The 26,900-nt window shown below is 45.4% G+C and overlaps 1 protein-coding gene across 2 annotated transcripts in view; it reads left to right on the forward strand.

The window, feature by feature from the left end:
• The window catches only part of Cyth1 (cytohesin 1), an 82,767-nt gene that overhangs the window by 13,793 nt on the left and 42,074 nt on the right, over window positions 1-26,900 (forward strand). The window contains exon 1 of one of the 2 annotated variants that reach the window (XM_085696116.2): window positions 24,492-24,651. The exons of the other annotated variant lie outside the window; for it this stretch is intronic. Coding sequence (XP_085552242.1) covers window positions 24,621-24,651 — 31 coding nt within the window. The 5' untranslated portion in view covers window positions 24,492-24,620. Of the gene's footprint in view, window positions 1-24,491; window positions 24,652-26,900 lie in introns of those variants that run through there. 2 annotated transcript variants of the gene reach the window in all.

Consider the following 26,900-nt stretch of genomic DNA (forward strand, 5'->3'; position numbering starts at 1 on the left):
AATGTGGTTTACAGTGCATGCGGCTCTGGAAGGGCTTTAGTCAGCTTGAGGGCGTCACAGTGATTTTATTTTCTTTTGTTATCATATCCCTAGGCCAGCTCATTTCCACACCAAAACAGGTCAGGTTTCACCACATTGCAGCCAAGGGCTGTTTTGGAATGCGACTTTAACTACATAAAGATGTGTATGATATGTTTGCTTATGCTGCATTTGTGTAATGATGTAAAGATGTGTTGCTTTGCCTGCCTAAGACACCTGATTGGTCCAATAAAAAGCTGAACGGCCAAGCTAGGCAGAGGAGGGATAGGCAGGGCTGGCGGAGAGAGAAAAAGAAGGAGGAAGAATCTAGACTCCAGAGAAGAGAGAGCAAGGGAGGCAAAGGGAAGCGGGAGACTGTCAGGGCCAGCCAGTCAGGCAGCTGACAGCAGACAGGGGAGGAGCAGGAAAAGGAGGACATACAGTACATACAGAAACAAAGGTAAATAAAAGTCCCGAGGCAAAACATAGATGAAGAGAAACAGGTTAAATTAAGTCATAAGAGTTAGTGGGGCAAGCATAAGATGAGGCCAAACATTAATAGCTAATAATAAGTTCTCTGTGTCATGATTTGTGAGCTGGTTGGTGGCCCAAAAGAAAGCCTGCTACAGAAGGCAGAAAGAAAAGGTGCAGATCCTAGGAGGACTTGTCTTCCTTGGAGAAAACAAGGACCTCAGTAGATTGGATTTAAAGGCAGGAAGTGCTCAGTCATGCTGGGATGAGGACCTGCAGGAGCCATCCAAGGTGCTAGCCCAGGTTCATGCTTGAGAGTGTTAGGTGAGCCTGCCCTGCATTCCGGAAGCTGAGCATGTGTTGCTGAGTGGGGAAACAATCCATAATGCCCACCTGGTGAGAAAGCAACCGTTTCCACTCATATTTGTCTTCACTGAAACGTTTTTCTTCTTAAAAATATAGCAGAGTATATATCACTCTTAAAAAAAAAAAAATAAAAGCCAGGCATGGTGGCATACACCTTTAATCCCAGCATTTGGGAGGCATAGGCAGGTGGATCTCTGAGCTCCAGGACAGTCTACTATAAATAGTGTGCACAAGGATAACCAGAGCTATACAGAGAGACCCTGTCTCAAAATACAAACATTCTGAGGAGGAAAAGCAGTGTAGGTTCTAGAGAGACAGCTCAATGGTTAAGAGCACACATTGCCTTTGCAGAGGACCCAAGTTTGGTTCCTAGCACCCTCACCCATATCTGGAAGGTTACAACTGCCTGTAACTCCAGCTTTAGGGAATCTTATAGCTTCTTCTGGCCTCCTCAGGCACCCATGCTCATGTCCATATAACCATACACAAATACCCTCATAAACACATAATTTTATTTATTTTATTAAAATAAAATTACAGCCGAACAGTGGTAGTAGCATATGCCTTTAATCTCCAACACTTGGGAGGCAGAAGCAGGCAGATCTCTGTGAGTTCAAGGCCAGCCTGGTTTACAGAGTGAGTTCTAGGATAGCCAGAATTGTTTCACAGAGAAACCCTGTCTCAAAAAAACCAAAACCAATGAAACAAATAAAAATTTAAAGCAATTTATTCTGACTTTCCAATCTATCTATATCTAGTGAACCAAGTTACTTCCGGCTGGGAGCTAGAAATGGCTGAACACGCACACACACACACGGATATAAACACACACACACACACACACACGGATATAAACACACACACACACACACGGATATAAACACACACACACACACACACGGATATAAACACACACACACACACACACACGGATATAAACACACACACACACGCACACACACACACACACGGATATAAACACACACACACACACAGTTATGTATTTTTAAGGCTTGAAATTTTGGAGACCCTAGATGTAGACCATCAACCCCAGGAGCCTCAGAGTACCCTTCACAAGGTTTTGTGGCAGACTGCACAGGCTGGTGACGGCGTGGGCTGGCTAGAGAGTGGTTGCCTTTGTTCCCTATATAGATGGTGTTGATGAGGGCAGGCAGGCTTTTGTGCCATCACTGCTGCACAGGGTGGGTGTGCTGGCTGGTTACACTTCCCCAACTGTGACTCTCTAGTTTGATTTCTGCGATTTTGCCCTGGGCCATTCAGAATTCCCCTTAGAGAGCTGTACATTTTCAGAAGTTCTTAAGAAGAGATTCAGCAGATCAAAGAAGCAAAAAATACCCGAACCTGGCTGCCTTTGCTCCTTTATTCTAATTACTGAGTTTAACTACCAACCTACTTTAGCTTCCTGAGTGCCTTTGTGTGGTTTTCTGTTTTGTTTCTTTGAAGAGGTATCCTCCCTACATACGACTGCCATTGCTAGGCAGCCCCTGGCCTGGTGCCAGCTGTGCTAGGCACGGGCCCTGGTCTCTACAGCAGAGAGGAAGTGTCCCACAGAACCCCTCCACCTTCCCTGCCTGGGTGCCAGACACAGGAGACCTTCAGAAGAGCGAGGCCAAGCTGTCTGCCCCAAAGGTTTTCAGGGTGGCAGTTTGTCTTTCCGTGGGGTCAGGCAGGCCGTATGCTTTACTTGGCATCGATTGTGCCTTCTTACTTTACTTTAGCTCTTGTGCATATTTTGAAAAAATTATTATGGAAATATTCAAACATAAGCAAAAGTAGAGGAGTGTGTGACCCTCCACTCTCTCCATTAGCATTGGGTGTGATCACCTTTCAGTTTTTCTCTTGTACCTATTCTCCTACCTGTTCTTTCTCCTAAGTCTTTTTTGGAAATATGGAATGTTTTGTGATGTGCTCTTTTAAAAAATATTTTTAATGTGTGTGTGTGTGTGTGTGTGTGTATTGAACTTGTGTCCTTTGGAAGAATAGTACTTTTTAACCTCTGAGCCCTTTTAAAATATATTTATTTATTTATTGTGAGAGCTACCTTGATGCAGTTCCTAAAAATATTTTTAAGTCTGTCTCAGTGTTGGTGGGAATGAAATTTGTCAGTAAATCTTACTCGTGTCTATCAGTCGAAATTATAGCTGTTTTTTTTCCCCAAGTTGTGGGTCTGATGTGTCCGTGGGGCATGAGTGTGAAGGCCAGAAGTGGTGTTGGATGTCCTTCCCTGTTTTCTCTGCCTCGTTTGCTGTTGTGTTTTCAGACAGGGTCTCCCTGTGTGGCCTTGGCTAGCCTTGGAACTTGTTATATTAAGTCAGGTTGGCATCAGAAGAGCTCCACCTGCCTCTGGCTTCCAAATGCTGAAGTTAAAGGCATGTGCCATCACGCTCAGCTTCACCTCATATTTTGGGACAGGATTTCTCACTGAACTTGGAGCTCATTGGCCAGCCAGTCTAACCTAAACAATGAACTCCGAGAATCTGTCTCCACCTCTCCAGTGCTGAGATCCACAGCCTCATGCTGCTGTGCTGGCTGCCATGGATACTCACTCAGGTCCTCATCCTTGAGTGGTGAGCACTTTCCCGACTGAGCCATCTCCCTAGCCCTACCAGGTCATTTTTCAGTTCACTTACTCAGCAGGTATGTCTTAGACACCTTGCTATGGAGCCTTTTCCCTGGAGTGACTTAAGCAGAGGTCTGCCCCCTCCTTAGTACAGGTGATAACCCAAAACACAAATCCACCAACATCCAACCTAGAGAACCTGTGAGTTTGTCAGGCATACTTACAGAGCATGGGTGAGGGATTACTTACAGAAACATGCATGACCCCAAAGTGACCACACACTCAGAAAGTCTTATCCAGCATGGACAACTTCCCCGTGGCTGCATACAAAGTGTCCTCCCTTCAGTTAACCTTCCTCTTTTTGCTTGGCTTAGCACCTACCAAGACTGTGAGGCCATGTCAGTTAGAGTCAAGTTACATACAGATCTCCAGGATATGCAGGGGGAGCAACCAGAGTCTCAGGTGAAGTCCAGTGGCCTTTCCTACTTCCCTCAGTGAGGGAACATCAGTGGTCAGCAAGCCAGTCCTGGTCCCCTGCAAGGAGTCACAATGCTGAGATGAAGATGGAGGCTGCTGTGCTCAGAGGATAGCCTATTGAGATGGGTGTACCTCAGCCTATTGTGATGGGTGTACCTGACAGCCTACTGTGATGGGTGTGTGTGCTGCAGCCTATTGTGATGGGTGTGCCTCAGCCTGTTGTGATGGGTGTGCCTCAGCCTGTTGTGATGGGTGTGTCTCAGCCTGTTGTGAGGGTGTGCCTCAGCCTGTTGTGATGGGCGTGCCTCAGCCTGTTGTGTCGGGTATGCCTGACAGCCTATTGTGATGGGTGGGGTGCCACAGCCTCTTGTGTGATGGGTGTGCCTCAACCTGTTGTGAGGGTGTGCCTCAGCCTGTTGTGATGGGTGTGCCTCACCCTGTTGTGACGGGTGTGCCTCAGCCTGTTGTGACGGGTGTGTCTCAGCCTATTGTGATGGGTGTGCCTGACAACCTATTGTGACGGGTGTGCCTCAGTCTGCTGTGTGACGGGTGTGCCTCAGCCAGTTGTGACAGGTGTTCCTCAGCCTGTTGTGATGGGCGTGTCTCAGTCTGTTGGGTGTGCCTCAGCCTACTGTGGTGGGTGTGCCACACAGGTCTCAGACTGGACAGCTTCCAGAGAGGCTGCATCCTTGCTAGAGAAAAGAACAGGTGCTGAGTCCTTCCACAGCATCAGGGATTTGAATAACTGTAGTGGCAGGGGAATGAAGAAAAGACAAACATAGAGAAGCACAGAGAAATTGGGGTTGGGTGGGCTGGGCTCCCTAATGGAGACGCCTAGCTCCGAGGCTCAGTATATCTGTTATGTACAGTTGAACAAGGAGTCAGGTTTAGCTATGTAGGAGCAGTTTCTGGGCTGTAAACATCTGGTGGGGAGAAAGCTACAGTGGACATTTTGTGCACTTTGTCAACATTTACACTTGGACTGGGAGGGAAGGCTTTGCCATTTTCCCATGGGTCTGTGGCATGGTCCTTCATGTGGCTATCTCATACCAACTACACATACCACTCAGGACTTTGCACACTCAGGTCTTTTTGTACTGCCCATGACTGAGAATATTTAGCCAAGGAAACTTGGTGATTTCCATATAGAGGGGATGTTTTATCAGCAGTATCTGGAGTTGTTGAGCTCAGATGAGGGTTTCTTAGTGGTTAAAACCATGGTGACATGATGTCTGCTTTTCTACCTCCGTGACTAATCCTCATTTAGTTTCCTGGGTTTGTTGAACACAGGCTTGTGGTTGAACTTTTTCTACCTTCTCAGCATTCTTGAGCCCCATAGTGACTGACAGGGCATCTTTCATAAGGCCTGTGTGCTCTCAAATGTGTTAGACTTTAGAAAATGAGTCCACTAAAATCACTGTTTTATGTTTAATAGGGAAAACATTGCCTGCCCAGGAACAGCCAGTTAGAGACGCCCAGATAAGTGGGGTTGTAGCCGAGTGGCAGAGCACTTACCTGATAAATGTGAAGACCTGGGTGCCATCTTCAGCCCCATGAAAATAGACTGATACCTTGGTATTTGTCCATGACATTTGGGCACAACACAGCACAGCTTCTGATGGTTACTTGGCCTTCACCCATACCTAAGGAAAATAGGATTCCCTCTTGTCATCAGGAGGCCTTGGCAAACTATAGATCACACACAGTCACTACTCAGTTGTTAATCTCTAAAAGTGTATGTGTGCGGAGGGTCTCTGAAGAGATGGCTCAGCGGTTAAGAACATTAACTACTTCCAGAGGACCTGAGTTCAGTTCCCAGCAACCATAATCATCTATAGTGGAATCTGAGCCATCTTCTGGCAATAAATTTGATAGAGCACTCATATACATTAAATAAATAATTTTTTTTAAAAAAAAGTGTGCATGTGTCCGTGTGTGTGCACCCACTCACATGCCTATGTATTTTTATAATTCTGGGAGTAGAACCTGGGGTCTCAAGCTTGCTAGACAATTGCTGTAACATAGCTCTACCCCAGCCCTAAAGGATTCTTTCTAAAACTTACTTGAGAATAACTCTGTTGTTTAGGGAGATTATTTAGTATTTGAACTGCCAGGTAGATGGATAATCTTCTGCTTTGGAACTAAGCTTTTAATTATAGGTTATTCTGAGAGTTAGTGATTTGTGTCCCTGATGAATTAGATGGCAATAATTATATTTAAGTAATTATACTAATTTAAATTTGGAGAAATTGGTCCTTTCATAACTGCAATATGACAGATCATCATTATATACTGTTTTCTGTTCTAATTTTTATTACCGCTTAATTAATGTTGTGATCTGATAGATTTTCTAAGGTCAGTTTGTAAGCCCTGTGGTTAACTAGCGGTGCCTGCAGCCATCCGACCCCTCATTTTGAGTCCACCAGCTTCATTCTCATGTTGTTATTGGCTTCCAGTGTCCTCTATTTCAGACATACTTTAGGGCTCAGAAAAGCAGAATGTAGTGACATGTATCTCCAGTCTAAGCCCTGGAGAGGTTGGAGCAGGAGAATCTTGAGTGTGAGGCCAGCCTGAGCTATATAATACCCAGTTTTAAACAAAGAGGGCTTGGGGTGTGGCTTAGTGGCTAGATAAGAATATTTATTTAGGGTGCATAAGGCCCTGGGTTCTTTCTGCAGCACTACAACACTGAAACACTTTCCTTGACAGCAAGAGAGAGCAATAGTTTTCTTCCTTCCCTTCCACGTTCTGAACTGACTAGAGACGTATAACAAGGAATCAGACAGTGGCAATCAAACCATCAGCCTATGACTAGTGACCACTAGTGTCAGACATCCGGGAAATAAGCTGCACGTTTGTAAATTTCTCCGTTTCTTTCCAAAAGGTATAATCTCTGAACCAGAATCTTTAGAATTAAATAACTGATGGGCTGGGCTGGTAAGAAGGCTTTCTGGGTAAAGGCGCTAGCTGCTGAGAGTGACAACCTGAGTTCAGTCCCTGGTGGAATGGGAAGACAGCTTCCCCCAAGTTGTCTACTGACCTCCACAAGGGCATCATGGTGTGTGCTTAATCCCACTTGTTACATACATACACGCACATGCATGCGCACACATGGAGACAGACACATTCTCTAAATTTTTAATGTAAAAATAGAATGAAATAACTGATGTCCACAAGTACTACCTGTGCTCTTTGTCTCCCAGAGTTCTTGTTATCAGGGACCGTTCTGGGTGGACACGGAACAGAAGAGTTCAGGTTGCCCAGGGAGCCCATTTTGAGCCACTGTGAAACAAGGTGACAGATTCCAGCTGTCAGCCCTACACAGATGTCTTTATGTAGCCTGATAGAGTCACATTGTTTGACATTTTAGTTGATGTCTAAATGGCTTGCCAACAAGTGCTGCATACTGGACCATGGCCCTGCTGGGGCAGTACCTGCGACAGTACTTGTTTCTTTGGCTAACGTTAGCTTCTCTGATTTGCTTCTAAACCTGATGGAGTATTTTTGGACTCAGGTTTTTTTCCTGTTGCTATTACTTGTTTTAAACAAGCATTTAGACAATGACCTAAGTAACATTTAAACAATAGATTTAAAGGTGTTTTCATTTTTTATTCTTGAACCAACCTCTGCTTTCTAAAGCAAAGGTTAGACCAAGCATAGTTCTCACCTTTGTTTAACATCTGTGGCCAGTGTCAAAGAGCTGTTGACCTAGTTGACCTCAGTGGAACGGCTGGAGCTCCTGGGTCCGTGTGGTAGGAGCAGCTCCTGGTCTGGCGGCTTGTCAGCTGACTAGGAGGATGGGTGGAGTGCTTCATTTTGTAACATTGGTCTGTGGTTTTACAAAGAAGGGGCTGTGTAATTTAGACTGAAGAAGAGAGACAAAACAAGAAGGGAACATGTTTGACAGCAGCAGAGACCACACCCACCTGTTATAGCTTGAATTCTAATTGGTTTTAATAAATAAAACCTGGAGTCAGATATTGTGGGTGAAAGCTGAAGGATCAGAGAAGCGGTGCAGCCACCAGAGACCTTTTCCCTCTACCAGTGCTGACTGTCTCCTCAGACTTCATCTTCTGACTTCAGGGGCAGTCTTCAGACTGCATCTGTCTCAACAAACCTCAGACTGCAGTGAACTCCTATCTCCTTCTACCTTATATTTCTCTTTCCAGACCCAGCCATATCACTTCTGTCTCCACATCCCTAGTGCTGGGATTGAAGGTGTGTACCACCACTCCCTGGCCTCTGCTGGCTTAGGTCTGCACTGTGATCTTCAGGCAAGTTTATTTTTTTTAAAACATAAACAAAATATCATTACATACCTGTCTGTACTGCTCTGCTCTGCCAGCGAGCTCCTTCATAAGTGAGCTTAAATTTTGCACCACAATCAATTTTTTTGGTGAAGGCTAAAATTTTTGTCTTAAATCTCCTAACTGAATTTGCATTAGAATGCAGAGAAAAATATGAAGCAATTTAATAATCCCCCTCCTCCCCTTTTTATGTCCTGTATCTCCAACTACTAAAAGTAATCAGGGACTGTAGTTTTAAAATACACTGCAAGTGCTTGTACTGTATTACCTTAATCCAGATACAGAACAGATTTCCCTGTGTCCTGACCAGAAGTGTTTCTATAGCAATGCCATATTGAAATCATTTGGTTGTTTTCTGATGGGATGGTCAGTACTTACACCATACCATGGGATGGGACACTTGACATGACTGCTGGGTGGTACCTAAGACACTGGCATGTTCAGCAGACGTGTTCAGTGGAGAACAGTGCTTGTAGGCCATAAAATCAAAATGCGTAGAAGTGAGGCTCAGAAATCTGAGCCAGCATTCTGTTTCCTTTTCTGTGGCCACAGTAGACAGGCAGCTGAAAGAGGGGCTCTGGAGTGGACTGTGAAGGCTGTTAGATCTAGAAAAGCAGAAACCACTGATCAAAATGCTACATGCAAAAGTGTAAGGTCATGAACCATATAGAGACATCGAGGAGTAAACAGAGCAGCACCAATCAGAAGAGCCAAAGAGTGCACATAGCCTAGGTGCCTGTCAGCGGGGAGACGCAGGGCTGTGGATGATCTAATAAGGATTATTGAGGCTTTGAAGAGCTGGAAGGTGTAGAATGGCTGAAGCTTGAAGACAGATTAGTGCCAGAACCAGTCACTAAAGGCCACGTGTACGTAAAAGACCTTACCAGACGGAAAGGCTCACGGAAAGGCTAGCTGGTAGTTTCCAGAACTGGAGGTGGCAGGAGTGTAGATGGGACTTTCTTTTTGGGGAATTTGGTGCTAGGACCAAACCCTTTTCTCTAGAAGAGCAGCTCGTGCACTAAGGACTGAAGCATCCCTCAGTCCCTTAAGCGTTGCTGTAAGGATGTTCAAACACTGATACAATCCTCAGGTTATAGTAATTTTCAGAATGTTAAGTCTTTGCATAGTGTGCCCCACAGTACTCATTTCAGGATCCCCCTCCCCAATACTATAGGAGGGGACAGAACCGCGTGGTCTCTGTCCTCTGCAGCCTTTCCTGGAGCTACCGATTGCATCAGTTTGTCTTTTGTTTGCTTTTCTTTGAAACTCTCAGGTTCTTTGTTTTGTTTTTCTGTTTTTTTATTTTAACTCACCCTTCTCTACCTCCTGCCCAACCACAGTGTCTTCTGCCTGCTCCCACCTCCAGGTAGCCATTCTTCCCATGAAGGACCCTGGAGCCTTCTCAAGACAGGCTCTGCTGGGGACTTTTGGGTTTTGACTTCCCTCCTGAAGTGTCCTGCAACCACCGTGCCACGTTCTATGTGGAATCACATTGAGTAACTGAGGACCCCTTGTCCTATTTTAGGTGTCAGTAACATTCTCAGAAGTCCTCTAGAAATTTCTTAGCAAAGGGTGCATGGGAGACTTGTGTTCGAGTTTCCATGCTAGAAGCTGCCTTCATGAATCTGCAGTTGTTTTGTATTTAGTAAAAATTCTTCTGTTTTGAAGTGTGTGTGTGTGTGTGTGTGTGTGTGTGTGTGTGTGTGTGTGTGTGAGAGAGAGAGAGAGAGAGAGAGAGAGAGAGAGAGAGATGTTCAGGTTTGCTATGCTGTGTTTTGTTTGCCAGCATGTAGTAACACTCCACAATTTAGGAACATTGGCTGTACTTTTGATGGACTCTTAAGTGGTTTCCAGTGTTGCTATGGATGTTACATGAACATTTACACCCCTGTCTGTAGTATGAGTATGAGGGCTACATCCATGTGCCAGCCCCATCATTTGTTAGAAGTTTTTCTCTGGAGAGAGATTTCTGAGCTCTGTGTCTTGTACAGCACCATGACACCCCCAAATCCCTAAAATGACTTGAGTAACACTTTCTGGAGGTCACTGGGAGAAACTGACCCCTTTAGTGTGCTGAAGCCTTCTGTGTGAGAGCACGCTCCTCTCTGCTTCTTTAGAAAGTCTATAACATTTAGATTTTTTTTTAAAGTTTTGCACATTGTGATAAATTCCTGACTGGGCGCTTGAGCTGCTGACGTGAGAATTTGTGGTCAGCAGCCTTACTAAACTCTGTGATGGGTCTGACACTTTCCCCTGTGTGTGGACAGTCAAAACAACTGAGAGATAACGTTTTCATTTCCCCTTCCCAGTCCTTCCTCTGGCCTTTCTGCCCTGTGTAATTGGCTGCTGCGTGAGTTTAATCCTTTCAGGGATTCCTGCTAGAGGGAAACTAGTATAGAAAATTAAGCCATTGATGGTGGGCAGCTTTCATTTTCTCAGATTGTAGAGGGAAAGCCTGTACCAGTGTTCCACAGAACATGTGTGCATGTATCATATAAAATAATATATGTTGTAATAGATAACTTTATTATACTAAGAAATTCTTGTTTTGGCTTTCCAAGAGATTTTTCTCAATCTTAAGCAGACTTCAACTTTTTAAGTACTTTTCCACCTGTGCAGATATGATATTTCAAAAAATTACACAACTAAATCAATGAGGTGTAGGCAGATTTTTCTGTCCTCCTGCCAAATAACCACACAGACACTTCTTATTAGTTATGAAAGCTTGGTCGATAGCTTAGGCTTGTTTCTAACCACGCTTACTACCTAAATTAACTGACTTTTATTCATCTCCGTGCTGCCATGGGACTCATGGCATCTCCTTGAGACTCTACTCTTCTTCTTTCCAGCATTCTCTGCCCTGAAAATTCTACCTAAATATTGGCTGTTCATTTTTTATTAAATCAGTCTGAGTGACACATATTCACAGTATACAAAAAGATTATTCCACAAGGTCTGGTGTGCTTTTCTTGGGTGACAGATATTATTAAACACTTAAAATATACAACACACACACACACATACACAACACATACTCACACAAAAATACCTTAACTTTCATATTGCTTACATGTTGAAATACTGTTTCAGCTATATTTGTGTCTGAGGATTTTTATTGCTGTTAAGGAACATCATGGTCATGGCAATTCTTACAAAGAAAACGTTTCATTGGGTGGCTTTACAGTTTCAGAGGTTCAGTGCATTATCATCATTGTGGGTCAGGGAAGACATAGTGCTGGAGAAATAGCTGAGAGTCATACATCTTGCAGGCAACAGGAAGTGATCTGAAACACTAGGTGGTATCTTGAGCATATATGAGACCTTAAAACCCTCCCCTATTGTAATACTCTTCCTCCAACAAGACCATACCTACTCCAACAAAGCCACACCTGCTAATGCCAATCTCAGTGAGATTCTGGGAGCCAATTACATTCAAACTACCACAGTTTTGCTAAGTAAAATATAGTCTTTTTTTTTTTTTTGGTCTATATTCTCATCAACTCTTTTTTTTTTATTGATTTTTATTGAGCTTTACATTTTTCTCTGCTCTCTTCCCTGCCTCTCCCCTCTCCCAAGGTCCCCATGCTCCCAATTTACTCAGGAGATCTTGTCTTCTTCTACTTTCTACTTTGTAAGATATAGTCTCAAGATTAATTTATTTTCTGTTTTCTCTTCCTCTCATCTTCTCTTCCTCTTCTTTCTTTCCTCTATCTAGTCCAGGCTGACCTTGAATTCAAGCTCCTTGAACCTTCGCTAGAATTACAGACATAGACTTACACCTGGCTCTGAAGTGTAAAAAATATATTTCCTAGATGAGAAAATCCTATACATGCAGAGAGCAGGCAGCTTCTGCACAAAGAGAATATATGGTGGCCCAGGACCCCAACCCAGGCAGTTGATTGCTGGGTTTTTGCTGATCCCAGTGAAATTTTGACAGATGTTGATGACAGCTAATTATCCATTTAGAAAGAAATTTAAATTTGTTTATTATTTTATACCTTAATCAATTGCAGATGAGTTTAGGTCTCATACGTGTGTGTGTGCGCGCGCGCGCGCGTGCGTATAAATTTTGAATAGTTTTAGTATTATTGGGAACACAGTCCCCTGAGTTACTCTCCTGCAGACCCAGAAGTCATAAAGAATAGTGTGACTGTAGATAAATGGACTTTTGTACAAAAGTCCTCCAAAGAAAGCTACGAGAGGTGGTGGATTTGGAAGTGTTTGTAGCACACAGACACAAAGGATCAGTATCCAAGCTACATGCAGAACACCTACAACCAGCAATAAAAATCCCAGCCAGTAGAACAGGGTCCACGTGTGGTTGGCATCCCAGCACAGGCTCTGGTCACACCGTGGGAAGGAGAGTGGCTGGTGCCCTCCTGAAGTCATCTGAGCGGCACTTCATAGCCACGGCCACTCACTCAGTGCACTCAAGAACCCGGATGCTGTTTCCAAACACATTTCCTTTCAAGACCCACAGTCCTTGGAAGATAGCGACAGATGACACAGTGAGCTAGCCTGGGGTTCAGAAGTGACAGCCACCTTGAGGACACTGGCAGTGAAATTACCAGGCAGAAAAAGATGCTGAGGAGTGAAAGTCTCCCCCCCAGTGAGAGACTACTCTGGTGACCATCTCACAGGAGCATGACATTCTCACCTCTCCCAGCATTTGAGGTCATCAGTGCTGACAGAAAGATTGATTGGCATCACATACCCTGACCCAGGTGCAGCCTCCTTCTTAGTGTTGTTCTTGTCCATGTGGCCTGACCTCAGTGTAATCCAAAGAAAGCAGCTGACAGAGCCAAAGCTGGGGGGCTGTTTAGGGTCTGCTCACGCGGCAAGCCCTGAAACATGGGGGACTGAGGCGATGTCCCATACTGAAAGCGACTGAAGGGCTTGGTGGTTAAATGCGGTGGTGTGCACTGGGAGGTGGAGGGGTAGGAGTTCAGGCCATCTCAGTTACAGAGTGACTTGAGGCAGGCCTGTTACATGAGGCCCTGTCTTAGCAAAACAAGACAAATAATAATATTTAAATGTTAAAAATTGAAACTAGGATGGGGTGTTCTGGGCTTGAACAAAAAAGACATTCGTGTGGAAGGTGGTAAGGTGTGTGTAAGCTCACTGGAACCACAGTCCAGGCATCGTCACTGTGCTGTGGTCACATAGGATGTGACCTCAGGGGAAGGTGGGGCAAGGGTTCATGGACACACCAGTCTCTGCTGCCCATCCAAAAGTTTTCAGATAACAGGGTGAAGAGATGACTCAGCTCTCTGAATTTCTGCCTCAGAATTCCCACAGGTGCAGGCAGCTGACTGGGAGAATGCTCTCTAGTGTGGCTTGGGGAGACATTCAGACAGATTTTCTGTGGAGTGCATCCCTGGATACAACCTGAAGTGAAGTCACATGCTGTGACAGAAAAACCTGGCACCTCATAGGAAGTTGTATTGTTTAGTCTTTGTTGTTTACACACACACACACACACACACACACACACACACACACACACACACAGTGCGACCCTGTGGATGTTTGCTGAATTTCAGAGAAAATGGTCTGGAGACCATTCGCAAGGGAATGGATGGACGCTTCCTGCTGGGCTGTGAGTGTGCTCAGGACTTTTACTCCTGTGTTTTATGTACCCCGCATGCCTGGCTCCATAGAAGGACAGTCACCATGTATTTATTCCTTATGCAGCTTTTACATAGGAGGAAGTGTGGGAAAGTATGCCTTTGATGAAATGTTTTAAAAACTCTCATTGTGTTTTTTGTAAAACAACTTAGGCTACTCATTTAATGCCTATGTTTTATTTAATAAGCAGTTTATTTTGATAAAAAATAAAACAAAAAGATTGGCATTTAGCTGCTCAGAAAACTTCCTTGCTGTTTTTTTGATAGAGAGGAGCTGCCATTTAGGAGCTTTAGAATTTAGGCAAACCGTGCCTTTATGGTACCATGGGGTGAGATGCAGGGGAGAATGAAGTGGAAGGGGGTGAGGAACAGTGGAGAGTACGGTGGGAGGGGGTGTGGTGCAGGGGAGAGTACGGTGGGAAGGGGTGGGGTGCCGGGGAGAGTGCGGTGGGAGGGGGTGAGGTGCAGGGGAGAGTGAAGTGGAAGGGGGTGAGGAACAGTGGAGAGTGCGGTGGGAGGGGTGAGGTGCAGGGGAGAGTGAAGTGGTAGGGAGTGGGATGCAGGGGAGAGCCAATGGGAGGGCTCCCAAAGCAGTCTTGAGATGGAGATGATGGTGATGGTGAGGATGAGGTGTCTGGAGAGTGCCTGTTCTGTTTCAGTCACGTCTCTCAGAGTGATCATGTAGACCTGCAGAAGTATTTCTGTATTTCTTTGCAAACTGATACATGCATTTAAAATTTAATCAATGGCCAGGTGGTGATGGCCTTTAATCCCAGCACTTGGGAGGCAGAGCCAGGTGGATCTCTGTGAGTTCAAGGCCAGCCTGGTTTACAAAGCAAGTTCCAGGATGCGCAGGGCTACACAGAGAAACCCTGTCGCAAAACAAAACAACAATAACATCAACAAACAAACTTATCCAGTGGATTCTCAGACTGCAGCCTCTGGTCTTTTAGCTGGTGTAACAGGTCTTGCCAGCCCACCTGGCAGTGTGATGACCTGGTTTCCTGACAACTCCTCTGTCTCTGAGTTAGCCTTTCCTCCATCCCTGTTTCTCTTTCTTGTAGCCTGCTTTCTGGAGTAGGTGCCTCACCCGAGAAGAGGCTGAGGTTGGTTCTGATTGGTCATACAGTTGTTTTCAAAGAGAACATCAAGGAAAGCTAGAGTGGAGGGTTAGGAGCCAGGCATGCTGATGGGAGGAGCCAGCATGCTGATGGGAGGAGCCAGCATGCTGATGGGAGGAGCCAGCATGCTGATGGTGTCCTCCTCACCCCACAGGTTATATAGACCCCCTGAGATGATGACCTCTGCTTCATTTGGTAGCCTCTTAGATCACCTCCAGAGGAAATGCCAGATAATGCCTCCAAGTTCATGGGTTTTTTTTGAAAAGTGTTTCTTTTTGTTTTCCTTCTCCAGGTGCTCCACCATTCCCATGGGGAAATTTTCTTTGTATTCTTCCTCTGAGCTTGGAGCTCCTCGAGCCTCAGACCCAGCCTTAGCTGCTTTATGGTCATTGATTTGAGTGCTGCCACCTGTGTCCTTCAGTAAACCCCACACTTTAGTACTTGGGAACGAAGTGCCAGACAGAGTGGCACTTGATGACACAGCAGTGTTTTCTGAACCAGCGCAGAGCATTCGGTGCACGCGTTACCCTGGGGAACCCTAAAGATTCAGGGAAGGCTGGGATGGTGGTGGAAGGCAGAGGGAGCAGTGACTTCAAGGCTGGCCTGGTGTCCATAGTGAGATCCTGTCTCAAAACATCAAGGGGAAGAAAAACCCCAAGGAGGAGTGAAGCTGGAAGTTGCTACATAGTCACAAAGTACATTTCCTGCATTATGGTTGCACTGAACACATTCCAAGGTAGCATAAGAGTTATGACTAGTAATAGTCTGTTCATTTAGCCAGCAGAGGGCAGCATAGATCAAGTCTCTAAATACAATGGTTTTTCTTTTTTAATTTATTTTTTAAACATTTTTATTTTTAATTAATTTGTTTAACTTAAAAGATATTTAAAGGTATTGCAGCAACAATGTCGAAGTGTAGTGTGGATATTATTTCAGCCTTAGCTTTACCATTCCTCCTGTGAATCAAACTGTGTGTTCTCTGTCATGGAGGAAAGTGACTCCCTCAAATCAGGAACATGTCAATCAAGTCTTCAGGATGCATCTTCCAGCATCTATGGACTGTGGTCAGTTAGTGAGTTGTCTGCCAAGTGGCCAAGAAGGAACTTATTTCCATCATGATGCTCTGGATATCACTCCTCCTTAGGAGGACTCTCTGAGGTCTTTCCCTTGGCAGGGCTGTCTGTTCTTGTTACAGAAAGGGAACCCAAGCTATACAGTGCTCATTCTGGGACACTTTATGGTAGTAGTAGGGATTTCCTTCACAAAAGGAATGATAAGATCAGTCTTTATTTTACAATGTCACACCTGTGTCTTATTTTTTTTCTTACAAATATCAGTCGTTCTTCTTAGAAAAAAAATAAGAGATGTTCATGGTGGCACACTCTTGTGATCTGGGTTTCCTGGGTTGCAGGTTCAAACCCAGCCTAGATCAGTGAGAACCTGAAGAAGGGGGAGGGGCAGACAACATAAAACATAGATAAGGTCTGCATAAGTAAGGTTTGTTTGTTTTAACTCCTTGTTAACTTTGACTCTTGGTTTTGATGAGAAAAGGGCCACAATTCTGCCTCATAAAGGCTCCTTCTCATCAGCCATGAGAACCCTATGAGTGCCAAGGACCAGAGAGACTTGTTAGGGAATGGGAACAGGCTTTGTGGGTGGGTCTCAGTAATATGCATCCCTTTGTCTTCTTTGGAAGACACAGTGCTTGGCGCACTTGACCCTACTGATACTGTTTATGCTGTGGTAGAGTTTGACATTTAATTAGTGACAGACATAAGACAGGAAAAAGTGACCCTTCATGCTGCTGTGGTAATTCCATCCATAGTGTATTTTGTAAGCAATATTTATTTATTTTTAGATGCTAAGTAGTGGTTTCACCAAAATGTATCTGTAATTACACTCAGTGAGTAGGCATGTAGAGAAGCTGAGCCGGCCTCTGAGCCAGGCAGGGTGTGTTCTAGAGTCAGTCAGAATTAAGAGTGGTAGTGGAGCTGGGCGGTACTTGGGAGGCAGAGACAGGTTTGAGTCTAACCTGGTCTACAGATTGAGTTTCAAGATATCCAGGGCTTCACAAAGAAACCGTGTATTTTTTTTTTAAAAAAAGGTAATGGAAGCACAGAATATCATAGAAATATTCATGACATCTAGTGTTGTGGCAAGTTGATCCATGTTTGTATATTCTCACCTATCCATTGCAGGTGGGTGGGGGTAAAGGGTTAAATATGTTTATGGTCTTAATTGTTTGGAAACATGAAACATCTTGAGTCTAGACGCTGCATTAGTGTTTGAGATATAGGTCAGAAGAACTACAGCTTGGTGTGAAAACACTGCTCATCTGTGTGCTGGGCTGGCATGCATGGAGGGTGAGTAAAGTCAGTCTTGCTGCTCCCTGCCATGGAAACAGAAGAGTAAATATGTAAGATGGCAGGTGTGTTAACTTGCAGCCTTCTCATTATCTACATATCTTCCAGAACATCGTATTGCATACCTTAAATATGCATAGTAAAATTTATTTTAAAAGCAAACTTGTGTAGGAACGCTCTGACACATGATATGAGTATGCGTTGTTTTCAGTGTCTTCTTCCCCTTGGCCAGATTCCTACTCACTGTAGGGCCTGCCCCGATCCTGCGCGTCTACATCACTGTTCTGAGGCCTCATAATATGGTCTGCTTTTGTAATGTGCCTAGTTATTTCAGAATGTACATGGGGCTTTCTAACAGTTCTCATCCAGGCACAGCACAGTGACTTCTCTACAAGGCTCATTCGGCACTGGCGGACATGTGTCTAGTATATGTGATATATGCTTATATATTCCAGTGTTATGGATAGTTCCCGCTTGCGTTATTGTTTATTTTATGTATATGAGTGCTCTATCTGTATGTATGCCTTTATGTCAGAGTGATTTCACTGTAGATGGTTGTGAGCTACCATATGGTTGCCGGGACTGAGGACTTCTGGAAGAGCAGCTAGTGGTTTCAACTGCTGAACTATCTCTCCAGTCTGTTCCTGCTTGTATTGTAACTGGTTTTGTTATACATTTGAGACAGTGTCTCTGTATGCAGTCTTGGCTCTCCGGAACCCACTAGATAGACCAGGCTCGCCTTGAATTCATACAGATCCACTTGACTCTGCCTTTCGAATATTGGGATTGAAGATGTGTGCCACCATGCCCAGGTAGGGTGCTGTAACTTTTTTTAATTAATCAATTAATTAATTTTTATTATATGTGCATATATGTCTATATGAGGGTGCCAGAGCCCTTGGAACAGGAAATTGAACCCAGGTCCCTCTAGAAGAGCAGCTCATGCATGTTTTTTTTTTTAAACCTCTGAGCTGTCTCTCCAACCCTATGAGTAGATGCTGTAACTCTTAACATTGCCAGCTTTCAAGTTCTGTATCACAATTTGGAAGATAAATTCTCATGGTGTTTGTTTTGGTCATTGCTAGGGTTAAAGCCTGGCATAAGCTAGATGAATGTTCTTTCGCGGATCTGCCTTCTTGTCTATGTAGAGTCTCAATAAGTTATGTAGTCCAGCCTTGCGTGTACTTTGTAGCACGGGCTTTAGACTTGTAGTTCTCTTGCCTCAGCCTTTTCAGTAGTTGCCATTACAGCCTGTACTGCCAGGACTGTGGGTCTTCTTGTTACTTGTTTAGACTTTGAGACAGATGGTCTTGCTGTGTGGCTCATGCAGGCCACTAGCTTATGATCCCCCTGCCTCAGGCTCCTGAGTGCTGGAATTACAGGGGTATACCACATGCCTTGCCTAGTAAGGATGATAAATTATGTAGTCACTTTCCTTTGAGCCAGACATGGGCCTTTGAGAGCTAATGTCTGTTTTAAGAATTTGAGAAGAGTTTCTTTATTTCCTTTTTTAGTTTGCAGAGTTGATACTGTACTAGCTTTAGCAAAACAAGTCAGCAGAGGGCATCATGGTGGGCACTGTGGGCTGGCCAGGGTTTCTGTTGCACTCCAATGTGTAGGGCAGCTTTTGTCAGGCTCCCGGAGGCTGGGACTCAGACTCAGGACTGCCGGGAAGTCATGTGAGCCCAAGTAGGGATAGTAGCTGCTGTTTGAGTTACTCTGAGTCACTTTTTGGAAATTATACTAAGAATGGATCATCGACTAATAGAAGTGAAAGTTGTGAAGGCCAAAAACAAGGGGCTAAGAGATGGGGCTGTGAGGAGCTGTGGGCAGGGGCAGTGAACAGGGCTGTGAAGTCCTGACTTGTAGAGGATATGGAGTCACAGGAACTGAAGGGATGAGGCTGAGAACCTGAGAAACGGGGGTCTAGGTTCCTGGGCTGAGGGAGAGGACTGGGCAGGAGCTGCAGAGACCCAGCCTATGGCCTGCTACTCAAGCCTGACTCTTGTTCATACCTCCATGCCTCGGATGGAGTCCATCTGTAGGCCCTGACATGACCTAGACATAAATAGAACAGGAATTTGACCCTTTTATTGCTCAGCTTCCACCTCTCATAGCAGCTTCTCAGGCCACCCTGCTTCTGCCCTGGCTGTCTGCAGTCTGTTCTTATAAGCCAGCACCCAGGGTGCTCTGGTCACAAAGCAAATCAGATGTCTGCTCTGCCTAGGACAGAAACTGAGGTCCCCGAAACAGCCCAGGCTTCCCACAGTGCTCCAGAGGCCTTGACCCCCTGACCTCACCTTGCTGCTCCCGTGGAACTTGACACTGTCCTGAGCCCCTGCACATGTCCGAGAGTGGTGCCCACTCTGCTCTTGTATATTTCCCTGCTGTTGTCATCCACACAGCGGAAATGCTGTGTCCATTTAGTCCTTGATGTCTCTACAGTCCACACCCACTGTGCTCAGGGACCCTTATTGGGTGAAACACTAGAAAGATTATAGATTTGATTGATTTCTTTTTAAATGTGTGAAACTGAAGATAGAACTGGAGTTAAAAACAAGTGACAGATTGCATTATATGTTGTAAATATTCTATTCAGTCCTTCAAACCAGTAGGAGGGATGACAGTTAGAAAAAAGAACATAAGGTGTGACATCATTGCACAGAACAGAAAGAAGTGTTCTCACACTTAGGGAAAGGCAACCTTGATGGCAGTGAGGGCTGCTCAGAGGTCAGCACTGGGAATGTCCCCACCTGTCAGTGCCGTTCAATGTACATGTGATGTCCTACTACTGAAACATAGGAAGCAGAAATGACCTGTCCCACCCAAGTCAGGGTTACCTGGGAATCAGGTCTAATGCCAGAAGGTAGAAATATGGGTAAGGAACTGCCAAACAGGTTTTAAATGGTGCAGAGTGCAGTGAAAACAGGATTCATCAGGGCAGAGGTCGGAGAGAACACTCAACCTACAGGGTTTTCAGGGTTAGACAAGGCAAGCTATATCAGTGAAGCCGAGAGAGGAGAACTTGGTGACAGTACTGCTTAGTTTTAACTTCCACTTGACACTACCCAGACTCTCCCAAGAAGGGAGTGAATTGAGATTAGAGGGCTTGCTTAGATCAGGCTGGCCTCTGGGCATGTCTGTTGGGGATGTCTTGTTTGTTCGTTTATTGATATGAGAGTTCCCAGTCCACTGTGGGTGGCACCATTTTATGGTTGTAAAGCTAACTGAGAAAAAAGCAAGCAAGCAGACAGCTTGGGTATATTCATTTCTCTCAGCTCTTGGTGGTGGGTGTGATCTGACTAGCTGTTTGAGTTCCTGCCTTGGCTTCCCTGAATTGATGGACTGTGTCCTAGAATTGTAAGCCAAATAAACTTTGTTTTCCCAGAGTTGCTTTTAATCAGGATATTTATCACATTAACAGAAATGAAACTAGGACACCACCCAGTGATGTCATGGCGGTGCTTTGTGGTTGTTCCCTTTTAAGTTGATGCTACTGCAGATAGCTGGCTCAGGACTTCACAGCCCATCCTGGGAACACAGGGGAGCTTTGGATCAAGGAACTCTACTTCTAAGAAAGACTTCTGGAGAGAACTAGAGCTTTGTACAGAGCATGGGCCTAGGACCCTGAGTTTGACCCTACTTCAAAGTCTTCCAGACTGTGAATAGTGGAAACATGATATCCCTTTATAATCCTGGAAGGAAATAGGGCTAGGGAGACGGCATAATTGGTAATCATGAGAGTCTGAATTCCATCCCAACTCCCTGTAAAAGTCAGGGGTGGCAACGTATTGCGTAATTATCTCAGGAGGGTTCTGGCCAGGCTGTCTGACTGAATCAATGAGGGCCAGTGAGGACTCAGTGAGAGACCCAGTCTCAAAACTAAAGTGAAGAGCTGGGTGTGTTGGCGCACATCTTTAATCCCATATTAGGGAGGTGAATGCAGGCAGGCCTATCTCTGTGAGTTTGAGGCCAGCCCAGTCTACACAGTGTGTTCTGGCTAGAGCTTTCTAGAGCTCTTGTCTCAAAAAAAAAAAAAGAAAAAAAAAAGCAACTGAGGAAATACCTGTTATATTTGATGGACACCCCATGAACCCACATGTGCACACACAAAAGTAAAAATGAGGTGTTTATAAACAGCATGCAAAAATAGTTGCTAACTTTCTGGTGTGTGTATACATAGATGTGTGTGACATGAAAGACACAGTATAACATAATATATATTGCATGCAGAAGAATCAGGCCAAACCCTACAGTGTCGTCTGTGGTTCACACTGGGGGAAGGATCAGACTGCCTGCTACTGCTTTCTGCATATGTTTCATGAATATGGTGAAAAGTGCACAGGAAAGAACATCCTGGTGTGATGCATTAGGATTCAGGAAAGAAGTACTACCCAGTGTTATGGTTTAAGTAAAATGGTGTTGTTCCCCGAGTGGCCCCTGGGCCACGAGGGGCAGCGGATCCCAGGCTGGGAGCCGCATGGTGGGTGAGAGACAGAGATGGAGCAGCCAGTCTGACGAGGAGCTGCAACTGCTGTGGGTGAGAGACAGACGGATAGGCACACCATGCAGAGTGAGGTTGGAGGAGAAGAGCAGAGAGAAAGAGAGAGAGAGGAGGGGAGGGGAAGAGAGGGGAGAGGGGAAGAGAGGGGAGAGGGAGAGAGAGAGAGAAGGAAGAGGGGAGAGGAGCGGGGAGGGGAGGGGAGGGAAGGGGGAGCCATGGCAGGGAATGGGCGGGGCTTGTCTCTTAAAGAGACAGGCCAGGCCATTACACCTGGGGCTGATGTGCCCCAGAGTCCTTTAGCAAGGTCAAGCAACCTGGCCCAGTCTGCAGGGCCGCAGAGGACAGTCTATAAACTCAGGCAAGAGACCACTTTCAGTTCATCTTCCTTAGGAGGTAACTTTCTAATTCTAGATTAGTGTTACTTGTCAGAATACATTAAACAAAGGTGCCCTTCACAGATAGGAAAAAACAGTAGTAAAATTCACAAAAAGTCCCTAATGACTATTGCAATCTGAGGAAAATGGACACAGCTGGAGGCTGATTCAAACACAGTGTAAAGCAGAGCAGCCCAAATAGTATGATGTTGTCACACAGACATGAAACTGAAGTGAGAACCCAGAAGTCACATGTCTGCAGCCAACTGACTCTCAACAGAGGCTCTAACAGTGGTGCCAGCAAAAGTGGTTATTCACATATAGAAGAATGAAACCTGACCCTGCCTCACCATCATAAAAAACCAACTCCAGACGATCAAAGACCTGAATTAACTAGGAACTACAAAACCAATAGAAAAGCAGGGTGGTGCTGTAAGATGTTATAGCAGTGGAACTATGGTAAGATCCCCAGACAAAGGCCAAAACAGATCACGAGATTTTACCAAGCTAAATAGGTTTTGAGAAAAAAATATCTGTGAACTGTGTGGAATATAATATCTGAAATATACAAGGAACCAAATAGAAGAAGAAACATAGTTAAAAAGAAGCCAGCGACTGGGCATGGTGGTACATGCCTGCACCTTAGTTAGCACTTGGGAGGTAGAGCAGAAAGGTCAGAGTTGAGGTCATTGTCAGCTGCTAAGAAATTTGAGGCCAACCCAGACTACATAAGGCTGTCTAAAGCAGATGGAAAGACAGCAGAAAACAAAGCAGGAGATCAAAGTAGACTTTTTAAGTTTTTCAAGACAGGGTTTCTCGGTGTAGCCACCTGGCTCTCCTGGAACTCACTCTGTAGACCAGGCTGGTCTTGAACACACAGAGATCTGCCTGCCTCTGCCTTCTGAGAGCTGGAATTAAAGACATGTGCTACACTGCCCAGTGACCTATTTTGAAAGAAGCAATACAAATGGCCATAGATGAGCCAGGCATGGTGAAATAGGCCTGTGTGTAATTCTAGCACTCCCAAAGTTTAGGCGTGTAGGTGGGTGAGTTCAAGGTCAGTCTGGGCTATATGATGAAGCCGTGTCTCAAGCAAACAAATAAAACCCCCGAAACCCAGCAACAAAAATGACCAAAATATTTAAAATGCTCAGTATCACCCAATCGTCAGGGATGATGTCAGCAAAAAGTAGCAACTGTTGTCTAGGCCACAGAGGTGATGAGTACAGCCTTGCAGCAGATGCTGTGTGGAGCCGTTTGGCCTGAGTTATTGTTGTTGTTGTTGTTAATATTATTTTTAACTTACTTACTTTGGGGTTTTTTTTTGAGATAAGGTTTCTTTGTATAACCCTAGCTGTCCTGGAACTTGCTCTGTGTAGGCTAGGCTAGCCACTAACTCAGATATCTGCCTGCCACTGCCTTCTGAGTGCTGAAACTAAAGGTGCATGCCACCACACCTGGCCTCCTGATTTACTGTTATTATTATTATTACTATTACTTACATTTATTTGTTGTGCTGGGGTAGGAGGGTTGTGCATGCTATCTTGAGAATGTTGAGGTCAGAAGACAGCTTGTGGAAGTTGGGTATCTCCTCTCACCTTTATGCATTCTGGGGTTCAACTTGATCATCAGACTATGTGGAAAGCTCTTTACCCATTGGGCCATCTTGCCAGCCCCATGTTTACAATGAAAAGAGTTGGAAGTCCCCAGTACAAGAAATGACATTTAAGGACAAGGAGATCCATTACTCACCTTAATTTAGGAGCTAAACTTTGTGTATATGGAATTTTCGATTTGAATACCATAAGCGTGCAATTGTTACATGTAGGTTAAAATTGCAGAAATGAGAATGGAGTTGAAATTGACCTCATATTGATTGGGAGTGTGGCCCTTGATTGTCTCATCCCTGGGCCCTGCCTTCTGCTTTTAGCTGGGATGTGATGGCAAGCTCTTGTGGATGTTAGTGTGCTGTTTCCTCACCGGAAGGTGACGGGTTTAGGGGATTCTGTCACTGGGAAGACTTAGGAGCTGAAGCCAAAAGCAGCAGCTGCTGTGTCCTTGTTTGGGTGAGTGAGGACAGGGTGGGCCCTCTACTGAGCTGTTGTGATGACTCAGTGCTCTTTAGCATGCTAGAAGGTGCTTGAGCTTGACTTGAGGAACTGGGCGGTGACAGAGACTGCAGTGACGCCTGCACAGCCTGCAGGCTAATTGGTCCCCTTGTCACTGGCTGTTCCTCTGGTAGTCTAGCAGCAGCCCCAGCTGTCCTAGTGACTGGACAGCTCCCTGTAGGTGTTCCTAGCCCCACCCAACCACTGCCCAGGAAACTTTGCTCAGGGTACTGTGCTGAGTGAGTTAGCAGCAGCTCGTCCTTCGTGGCAGAGCCCAGCCTGTGCTGCCCCAAGAAGCCAACAATGGTTCTTAAAGAAGGAGAAGGGGAGGATGGTGAGTCCCAGCCCCAGACTAGATCCAGGTGGCCTGAGGTGGGTGGGTTGGGCTTCTGAGGGTCTCTGCCGGACTCATCTGTGAGCTCCTATGGGGACAGCTTTACTGGGCCTTTGTGGCAGGGTGCGGTTAGAGTCTGGTTTTTATCCTGTTCCTTTCAGAAGATATACAATATGCTGAGTAAGACTAAGGTAGGTGTGTGTGTGTGTGTGTGTGTGTGTGTGTGTGTGTGTGTGTCAGTCAGAGAGAGAGAGGCAGAAAGAGTGAATAAATATGAGATTCTAAATGAGGTGGCAAGAGTCATCCAGGCTTCTGCCAGCTGCCGCCTCCTGCTTGCTGGCCATTTACTGTATCTACTGAGCAGTGGGACTATAGCTCTGGGAACTCCCTGACACAGTCGAGCTGGGCTGGGAAGTAAAGACATCCCCTGAGTTATGCCAGCAAAATTCAGCTTCAATGGTTCTTCCTTTTCCTAAATGAAATGTAGCCAGAGGAGAGGCTTCCTCGTTGTTGGCCAGGTGAAGACTGAAGTCTTGTGGTGTCTGTTGCGCTTCCCTCATCTTCCCCAACCCATGCTGTAAACCGAGGAGCTCTGCAGCTCAAGGAGCTGTGATGCTGGGAGCCTCCTTGCTGTGCCTGCCTTGACTCAGCTGCAGTGCTTTTTTTTTGCCTCAGCCCTGAGGCAAAAGGGGGCAAGTGTGACCAGCTGCAGCCAATCTGGGTACTAGAGTAAACCTAACATGGGGCTGGTTCCTGGAAATCTGGCTGTCTCTTTCACTTCCCTCTCCTGGTTTACTGAGCACACACTTGAAGTCTCGCCTTTAAAGAGAGCTCACCCTGGGCAGTTTTGTGGGTACTCTTCTGAGAATGTTATGCTGTTTTTATTGCAGTCCTTTTGATTTCAAAGAGGGGTTGGTAATGAGAGCTGATGCCAGGCCAGGGTAAGCTGCCCATTGCGAACTTTTTTTCTTTTTCAGAGTTGAATCCACTTTAGTCCTGGTACTATTTCTCCAAGGGAAATAATTTTGAGAGAAGAAGACATGGAGTAAAATGCTAGAAATATCAGAGTGAGGCTGCCTAACCAGTGATCACTGGTTTCCATGTCACATCTCCATGGCTACTGGCTGCTAGAACTTCACCCAGCTTCACCAGTTTCACACCCAGCTAGGAAGTGTGGTATAGTCACTTTGAGCCAGAGGGGTCCTATGTGGTTGGCTCTCTCATTGCCTTACAGGCTCTAAAGTGTATCATTAGGTGCCCTGAGTATGGGTGCAGGCTTAAATCCAGAGCTGAGGTGATGGACCTGGAGCAGGCCTTAGGGCAGAGCTTTAGGGGCAGGGCCTGAGGGGTCAGATCAGCTCTGCTTTTAATGAACAACAAGCCAGTGCCCCATTTCCCAACCCCCTCCTAATGTTTCCCGTTTGGAACAAAGGGGAAGAGCATTGCCCTTTTAACCATTGCTAAGGTAGATTCCCGAGGTGTAGCCACAGACACAGGACGGCATTTATGTGGGTGTAAAATGGAAGAGAAGCAGTGGAGTTTCCTGTGGCAAGTCCCTAAGGTCCCCGAGGAGGAGAGCGAGGGCTTTGGACAGACGTTCAGAAGGCAGGTCCTTCCGCTGTGCACGTCAGCTGTGCTGCTTTCACATCCTTCTTTTTAAAATTATTTCTTACATTTATTTACTTATTTATGTGCATGAATGTTTTGCCTGCATGTATGTACATGCAACACATGTGCCCCTGATATCCTAGGACATCAGAAGAGGTTATTGGATCCCCTGAAACGGGAGTTATAGATGGTTGATAGTCACCATGTGGGTGCTGGGGTCAAATCTGGGTGCTCTGAAAGAGCAGCAAGTGCTCTAACTGCTGAGCCATCTCTCCAGCCTGGTATCTTCCTTTCTTATCTGTACTTAAATAATCGGTTGCTCCCCAGCATCATGTGTTTATTTGCCTAAGTGAGAGTTACCAATATAATTAAGTGGGCACTGTTTCCTTAACTACCATAGATTTGTTTCTAGTAGATTAGCTATTTGAGCTTATGTGCTTATGTGTAGTCCCTCTTGATGTGTACCCATGGCCCTCCACAGCAGTCGCTAAGCCCTCTTCCAGGGCTCTCTGGGCCCAGTGTTCCTCAGGCCCTGAGAAATGATGTGCCCACCATCCTTAAGGCTTCTTCTGTCACTTAGGAGTCACCATTCCCTTAAGTCCTGGATCCAGCTGGCCCCTCTGCAGCATCTTGGCATGTCC

The sequence above is a fragment of the Myodes glareolus genome, chromosome 9 (assembly GCF_982192425.1).
Source record: "Myodes glareolus chromosome 9, mMyoGla1.1, whole genome shotgun sequence".
Classification (NCBI taxonomy): Eukaryota; Metazoa; Chordata; class Mammalia; order Rodentia; family Cricetidae; genus Myodes; species Myodes glareolus.